At 58.5% G+C, this 7,509-nt stretch overlaps 2 protein-coding genes across 3 annotated transcripts in view; both read right to left on the bottom strand.

The window, feature by feature from the left end:
* CIMAP1A (ciliary microtubule associated protein 1A) overlaps window positions 1–1,910 on the bottom strand; it is a 4,835-nt gene extending 2,925 nt beyond the window's left edge. The window contains exons 1-4 of one of the 2 annotated variants that reach the window (XM_017885781.1): window positions 1,584–1,910; window positions 1,215–1,331; window positions 871–1,071; window positions 333–434 (exon numbers count right to left, since the gene is read on the bottom strand). In XM_017885781.1, coding sequence (XP_017741270.1) covers window positions 333–434; window positions 871–1,071; window positions 1,215–1,323 — 412 coding nt within the window. In that variant the 5' untranslated portion in view covers window positions 1,324–1,331; window positions 1,584–1,910. Of the gene's footprint in view, window positions 1–332; window positions 435–870; window positions 1,072–1,214; window positions 1,332–1,583 lie in introns of those variants that run through there. The other variant, XM_017885782.1, reaches the window with a different exon arrangement.
* Window positions 1,911–3,297: 1,387 nt separating this feature from the next.
* SCGB1C1 (secretoglobin family 1C member 1) lies at window positions 3,298–5,240 on the bottom strand. The gene is made up of 3 exons (XM_017885783.1): window positions 4,718–5,240; window positions 3,984–4,183; window positions 3,298–3,454 (listed from the first exon to the last, which is right to left on the bottom strand). The coding sequence occupies exons 1-3, from the start codon at window positions 4,941–4,943 to the stop codon at window positions 3,422–3,424; spliced, it is 459 nt and encodes a 152-aa protein (XP_017741272.1). The 5' UTR covers window positions 4,944–5,240; the 3' UTR covers window positions 3,298–3,421.
* Between the last annotated feature and the right edge of the window lie 2,269 nt (window positions 5,241–7,509).

Consider the following 7,509-nt stretch of genomic DNA (forward strand, 5'->3'; position numbering starts at 1 on the left):
TGGAGCCTCAGGCCGGAACAGGGCCCACCGCTCCTTCCCTGGTTTCCCCCCAGCTCTGGACGTGGAGCCTCAGGCCGGAACAGGGCCCACCGCTCCTTCCCTGGTTTCCCCCCAACTCTGGACGTGGAGCCTCAGGCCGGAACAGGGCCCACCGCTCCTTCCCTGGGTTCCCCCCAACTCTGGACGTGGAGCCTCAGGCTGGAACAGGGCCCACCGCTCCTTCCCTGGGTTCCCCCAACTCTGGAGATCAGCCGTCAGGCTGCCCCATCTCACCCACCCCACCCAGGATCCCCAGGTCCATTTGGCTGAGGACGGTTGGGGCTGCTGCAGACCTGGGGTGCTGTCCACTCGGAACGTCTTTGTTCGGGCGGAGATGGAGTGGCTGGGTGCTGAGTCGAACACGTACTTGGTGGATTTCTCTGGAAAGTAGTCACCTGGACAAGGAGCCAAGGGGGTTGCTGGGACAAGCAGGTGGGTATGCAGCCCAGTTTGGGGGCTCGAGGAGGACTCCCCAACATTCAGGCAGAGGGCCTCTGGGCTCCAACACAGGTGGTGACCAAGTCTCGTCAGGGGGTATCCAGGATGGAAATACTGACTTCGGGGCTGGGGAGACAAGGGCCATTTTTGAGCAGGGAGAGTGGGGTCTGACGTCGGCCTGGCAGAGAAAGGTCCAGGTCGAAGCTGGGTTCTAGGGCCAGAGTCTTCTCTGCCCAGGCGTGATGGTGGCCCCTCAAGAGAGAAAGATGGGACAGAAGGGGCCAGGACGGCTGAGCTCTCTCACACCCTTGCTGCCATGAGGTTAGGGGCACCCAGCAGGGAGGGGCAGGCCCGGGGCTGTGCAGGGCAGGAGCCTGAGACAGGGTCACTAACCTGGGCCGGGGGTCAGCATAGTCTTGCTGTGGTAGCGCCCCAGGATGGAGTAGGCAGGGCCAAGGTCCTTGCCAGTCCTCAGTATCTTGGGGTTTACATTATAACGGGGTCCTGGGGAGCAGTTCTCTGCCAGGAGCATGGGGGCCCCGCGGAAGCTGTAGGCCGGCGCACGGAGCTTGGTGGGCGTGTGCTTCATGAAGCCTGCGGACACAGTGGGCCCTGAGCAGCCTGGAGCCTGACCTGCCCTTCTCCCCGCGGGGAGTCAGTGATGGAGCCCCAGGCCCTTCCCGGCCCCCCTACCTGCCCGCCTGGCTCCTGACCCTCCCAGGCTCTCAGGCTCTTACCGGTTGTTGGTGGAATCAGGTACTTGGGTCCAGGGCTGCTGTAGAGGGCCATGATGGGTCCCCGGGGGCGATGGGGCCTCCAGGTGCCCATCCATACCTCCTCCGTCATGGCCAGCTCTGTCCATAAGTGAGAGGGTTACCAGGTGCTGGGAGGCCCGACCCTGTCCCAGGCTGGCCCCTGATGTCCCCGTCCCTGCTCTTGCTGACACTAAGGGGTAGACCTGCTGAACCTGCCACAGCGTCCTCAGTGGGGATCTCCAGCTGGGAGCCAGGAGTAAGGGATGGTAGGAACTTTCTGCATGGGACTGTGAGCTCCTCACCAGCTTAACTGTATCCCAGAGCTACTGTCCATGCTGGCCCTCAACTCACCACCGTTTTCGGCTCTAAGGGAGCCCTGGGCGGGTTTCTCCTACTTAGAGTGGTGATCAAAGACGGGGAACTTCTTGATTGAGGCTGTGCTGAGGGGCAGGGAGGGGGCCCCCCAGGAGGGAACTATAACTTCTTCGGCGCAGGGACAGCACTCAGAGCAGTCTACGGACCCATCCTCCTCAGAGACCGTCCTGTCCCCCTTGGCCTTGGTGCCAGGGAGTTCCTGCAAAAGGAGCATGGAGAGAAAGGCCTTCTCTCTTCAGGGGCTTACAGAATTGGGGAGAGGTCCCCCAGTCTAAACTCTAGAATGTGGCTCTGTGGGATGACAGGTTCTAGATTCTGTCTGTGTGACCAAGACAATGGCCTCTGCCTTTGATCCCCTCACCAGATGTCACCACCAGGTCCCCTCACCAGGTTCCACCAACAGGACACCCCTATAAGTCCCCCTGACCAGGTTCCCCTCACCAGGCCTCCCACCACCATGTCCACTCACCAGGTCCTCCTCGCCAGGTTTCCTTGGCCATGTCCCCTCACCAGGTCCTCCTCGCCAGGTCCCCGCGCCAAGGCCCCCCCCATGTCCCCTCACCAGGTTCCCCTAAGTTCTCTCACCAGACCACCCCTCACCAGGCCCCCTCTCCATGTTTCTCTCACCAGGTCCAGGCATCCCCTCATGAAGTCCCCCTCACTGGGTCCCCTCACCAGGTCCCCTGTAACCAAGTCCTCTAGGGCCCCCTTCTTAGGGCTTCCTCAGCCAAATGGAAATCCAGGCAGAGACCATCTAGGCAGGTGGACAGAGCACAGAGCCAGACAGCACCTCGTGGCCTCCTGGCCGGGCTCAGACAGGACGGAGGTGTGGAGAAGAGGGCCAGGGCAGTGAAGTTTCAGGGCTCAGCACCCAGGGTGGCCAAGGATGTGTCAGTTCCACTCAGCTGTGCCCCCAGAAGAGACCATAGATTGGGAAACTGAGGTGCTGGAAGGTTCTGGCTGTGGGAGAGCCTGGGATCCAGGGTCAGGATTAGGGTATGTGCTGGTTGTGGTGGGCGTGAGTCATTGTGGGCGCTGCTGCTGCCCTGGCTGACCTCCTCAGAGGCTGCTCACCTGTGGCTCCCATCCCCCTTGGACATGGGTGTACCTTTTTTTCTCTTGGCCTTGTCGGGGGTCCTCTTGGGACTTGGGCCCCTCCCAGTGTCTTCTAGGCAGACTCTTTCCTTGGACGACTTTGGGAAGAGAGATTGTTCTCAAACCCGCTGGACCTGGGCTGCCTGTGTGACTGTTTATTGCACACAGCTATTGTCTTACGACACCAGCTTTCAGATGCTGAGCACCCCCACCCTGACCTAGCCTATGGGCGACATGGGGTCTGTGTCCACCCAGTCCTGGACACTTCCTCTTTCTGGGGCTCCCTGTCTCTCCCACTTCATACCGCTGCCTCTGCCACCCGTCTCCCTCTGGACGCCCTCTGTCCACATGGTGCTGTCTGGCTCTGTGCTCTGTCCCCCTGCCTACATGGCATCTGCTTGGATTTCCATTTTGGGTCTTGCCTGTGGTGTGCCTGCTCCTATGTGGACCCTGTGTGCCCCTCTGTAGAGGACCTTCACACATGTGCTCCTTAAGCAGGACTCTCTGTCTGTGGGTCTGTGTCCCTGAGTATGTTCTCGATGTCCCCATTTGTGTGTCTGTCTGTGGGGGGAGAGAGAGGAACCAGAGCCTGAGCTGTGGAAGGCTTTATTGATTATACGGTTTGAGGGTAAATTTCCATGTGGGGAGGTGGTAGTGGGCGGCGTGTCCATGGCTGCTTGTGTGGCAGGTCCTATGGCTGAGCCATGTCTGAGGTCCACTTAGGCACCGTCCTGACTGCCCAGCACATGCACCTGGAAGGCAGACACACACAGACTCTAAGACGGCGCTGCATCAATAAGCGGGAGAGCCACAGGCCCCATCGGCAAGCAAGGCCCTCCGTGGGGGGGTCTGCGCCATATTGCTGCCAATCTCTCCCAGCAGCTGGATTGTGTGCTGCATGCCCATGAATGGCTGTACGACACATGTATGTGTGCTAACGCTACCAGTGTGAGCTATGCCGGTGTGATGCTGTTATACACTGTGTGCACGCAGTGTGCCATTGCAGTCTTGCACCTGCGTTTGCGATCTCTGTGCTATGTTTCACATGTGCTGCATGGAGGAGGGTAGCCCACAGACTGGGGAGGAGCAGGTCTATGGAGTCTGGGGGCCGCTCTGTGGACAGGAGGTCTGGGGTGCCCACCTGAGCTGGCTGATGCGGGTTCAATGTCTGTGGGTGGTGTGATGTCTGTAGGTGGGAGGCTGTGGGGGTGCTGTGTTGGGTGATCTTCGTAAGGCTGCAGGTCTTTAGAAAACGGCGTGCCCCGCCCCCCGCCCTCATACCAGCAACTTGATCAGCTCTGCCTTGTGCATTGGCTGCAGGCCGTCTGTGCAGGACTTGAGTTCAGTCATTGCTGACTTGGCATCTTCGTTGACATTGTACTTGCCCAGGGGCCCCTCATAGAGCTCCTCTGGGGTCCCCACCAGTAGTGTTTGCAGGAAGTCCATGAAAAACTCATTGCAGTCCTCCCCTGTGGCCAGCCCTGCATCACGAGCGAGATGATGCCAAGACAGGACAGGGTGACTCCGGTGCAACCGCAGCCCCAGACCTGCCCCAGGGCTCCAACCTCCATGGTCTCCAGACCTTCCCCTTCAATGCCCACCCCTCCTCCCCAGGGCTTCCTCCACAACACCCCCAACTCCACCTTGCCCGAAGACCCCTTCAGATCCCCCTTAATCTTAGCTGCTCCAGTTTCCACTCAGCATTCCCTGGGATCACCAGGGAAGGAAAGTTAAGCCCCTGGTGTGGGGGAATTTCCACTGATGAGAGGCTGGTCTGATCAGGGGCTTGAAGGGCCAGGTCAGGCTGGACGGGGCTGGGGTAGGGTCAGCTGGGCTTTGTCTTTGGTTGGGGTGGAGTTGGGTGGGCACGGGTTCTGCAGGGTCCTTGCCCACTTCTGTGACAGGTGCAGGTGGAGTGTTCACTGCAGGGGCCTGATGCCAGGATTTTACCTTCTCGGGTACCCCCACCCCCCCTGCCCCTGAATGTTCTGGAAACCCCAATGGCACAGACTCACGGCAGATGCAGAACAGGGTGAGGGCCACCAGCAGGAGGGCATGGCTCCCCTTCATGCCAGCAGTCTCAGGAGCTGCCTCCAGCCAGAATCCCGAGATTTTATGCCTCACCGGGCAGCACCTCTCCCACAGGGCGGACCGGACCTGCCCATTAGGATCTGGCAGCCAGCTCAGATGAGGTTTATTCACATCCCTGTCTCCCAGTGGGTGCCAAGCAGCAACAGGCATGGGGTGGCTGTGTGACAGGTGGTTGGCAAGTGGCTTTAGGGTATGTAAGAGAGAACAGGTGTGTTAGGAGGGAACGCTGGTGAGGGAGGCCATGCCAGCCAGTCGGTGAAGAAGGCAGCGGGTCCTGGTCACCAAGGGCCTCTAGTCATGCCTGCCCTTGAGGCCGAGGGTGGTGGGATCTGGGGTTGGTCCCATGCCTTTCTTTTGAGGTAGGAATCCCTCCTCTTATCACTGTGCTGTGTGATCTGGGTTTGCATCTGGAGGTCTCTAATCAGGCAGGGGCCTCCTCAGTACTCAGATGGGGGTGGCTGACTGGGGGAAGGGGGTGCAGGCTGCACCAGTGGACACTGCCATAGGACTGCCTGGGGACTGTGGATCTATGGTGTGAGTAGCAGCCCAGTGGCAGTGCCTAGAAGAGAGAAGGTGGCCTGAGAGGGTCTGAGAGACATAGAGCTGGCCATGCCGGGGCCAGGTCTTAGTAGGAAGTGAGGAATGGAAGAGGCTGGAGGTACATCAGTAGCCAGGACAGCAAGGAGAGGTCGAAGGCCCTGGGGAGATGGTCCCAGGACATATAGTCACCTAACAAAACCACCCCAAGAGAGGCCGTGAGTAGGAGTTTCCCAGTCCAGTCCTCTGGCTGAGCCACACGGTCCAAATACAAAGGGCCCCTGCTGCCACCTGGTGGCTGATGGCGTCCCCAGGATCCCGGGCCACTTGCATTTAGGGTCTGTGGAAGACCAAGGTCGTTGTTACAGTGAAGGACTCCTACATGAGCAGAGATTTACAACTACTCCAAACAATGAGATAAAATCCCATCGTGGACAAAGTATGTGGGACGGAATAAGGCTAGGGTAAGGGTTAGGATGAGGATTATGGTTGTGGTAAGGGGTTAAGGGTTAGGGCTCAGCATTGGTTAGGAGTTGGGGATACAGTAGGGCTGGGTTAGGGTTAGGGTTTGGGTTAGGGTTCGGGATCGGGTCGGGTTCGGGTCAGGGTCGGGTCGGGTCAGGTTCAGGTCGGGTCAGGGTCGGGTTGGGTCAGGGTCAGGGTCAGGGTTAGGGGTAAGGTCAGGGTCAGAGTCAGGGTTAGGGGTAAGGTTAGGGTCAGGGTCAGGGTTGGGGTAAGGTCAGGGTCAGGGTTAGGGGTAAGGTCAGGGTCAGGGATAGGGGTAGGTTTAGGGGTAGGGTTAGGTGTAGGGGTAGGGGTAGGGTTAGGACTAGGGTCAGGGTTCGGGTTCGGGATCGGGTTAGGTTTTGGGTTCGGGTTAGGGTTAGGGTGAGGGTCATGGTCAGGGTTCGGGTTAGGGGTTAGGGATTGGGTTCGGGTTAGGGTTGTGGTTCGGGTTAGGGTTGGGGTTAAGGGTTAGGGTTCGCGTTGGGGTTGGGGTTCGGGTTTTGGTTGGGGTTGAGGTTGGGGTTGTGGTTCGGGTTCGGGTCAGGGTCAGGGTTCGGGTTGGGGTCAGGGTCACGCTCAGGGTCCGGGTCAGGGTCAGGGTCCAGGTCAGGTTTCGGGTCAGGGGCAGGGTCCGGGTCAGGGGCAGGGTCTGTGTCCGGGTCCGGGTCTGGGTCAGGGTCAGGGTCAAGGGTCAGTGTTAGAGGTCAGGTTCAGGGGTCAGGGTCAAGGTGCGGGTCCGAGTCCAGGTTCGGGTTCGGTTTAGGGTTAGAGTTGGGGTTAGGGTTTAGGGTTAGGGTTGTGGTTGGGTTTGTAGTTAGGGTTTTTTAGGGTTAAGTTTGGGGTTGGGGTTGTGGTTAGGGTTAAGGATAGGGTTAGCAAATTTCTCAACTTGTCTGCCTTTGTTATTAACTGAGCGGGAATTAGGAGAGGAGCCTGGTCCTCTCCACACACCCCTGCAGGTACACCGCCTATGTGCCTGTGGAGAACAGCGGTTCCTGTAGGGCCGACAGGTGTGGACCAAGTAGCTGTGAAATTTCTTCTGAAGAAAACGCACAAGGAGGACGCGGGTGAGCTCAGTGGAGAGGGGCACTACCCCAGGGGACGTCCACATACATGGACTTGTGAACCCCGAATATCTGAGATGATCTCAGTCAATTTAGAAAGTTTATTTTGCCAAGGTTATGGACGGACGCCCGTGACACAGCCTCCGGAGGTTTTGACGACATGTGCCCAAGGTGGCCGGGACACAACTTGGTTTTATACATTTTAGGGAGACAGGAGACATCAATATATGTAAGATGAACGTTGGTTCCGTCGGGAAAGGCGGGACAACTCGAAGCGGGGGGGCGGGGATTCCAGGTCACAGGTAGGTGAGAGACAAACTGTTGCATTCTTTTGGGTTTCTGAATAGCCTCCCCAAAGGAGGCCATCAGATATGCACTTATCTCAGTGAGCAGAGGGGTGACTTTGAATAGAAGGGGAGGCAGGTTTGCCCTAAGCAGTTCCCAGCTTTTTTCCCTTTCGATTAGTGATTTTTGGGTCCTTAGATTCACTTTCCTTTCACAGGCTAAACAGCTTTAGGAACTGAAAGGTTCATGAGGCTGTAAGGAAGAGTCGAGTTGCTCCAGGTGAGCCTGGGCCACAACAGCATGCAGGACCTGGGCGCCCATGA

Source organism: Rhinopithecus bieti, unplaced genomic scaffold (genome assembly GCF_001698545.2).
Source record: "Rhinopithecus bieti isolate Rb0 unplaced genomic scaffold, ASM169854v2 scaffold_15794, whole genome shotgun sequence".
Taxonomy (NCBI): Eukaryota; Metazoa; Chordata; class Mammalia; order Primates; family Cercopithecidae; genus Rhinopithecus; species Rhinopithecus bieti.

What these genes read in the sequence shown, in the direction of transcription:
- SCGB1C1 (XM_017885783.1), bottom strand. Translation starts at nt 4,943, where the DNA reads ATGCCTGTTGCTGCTTGGCACCCACTGGGAGACAGGGATGTGAATAAA. An exon ending in CACCCTGTTCTGCATCTGCC is followed by an intron (nt 4,184 to 4,717) that starts GTGAGTCTGTGC and finishes CTCGTGATGCAG; the next exon opens with GGCTGGCCACAGGGGAGGAC. An exon ending in CAGAGCTGATCAAGTTGCTG is followed by an intron (nt 3,455 to 3,983) that starts GTATGAGGGCGG and finishes TCTGCCTTCCAG; the next exon opens with GTGCATGTGCTGGGCAGTCA.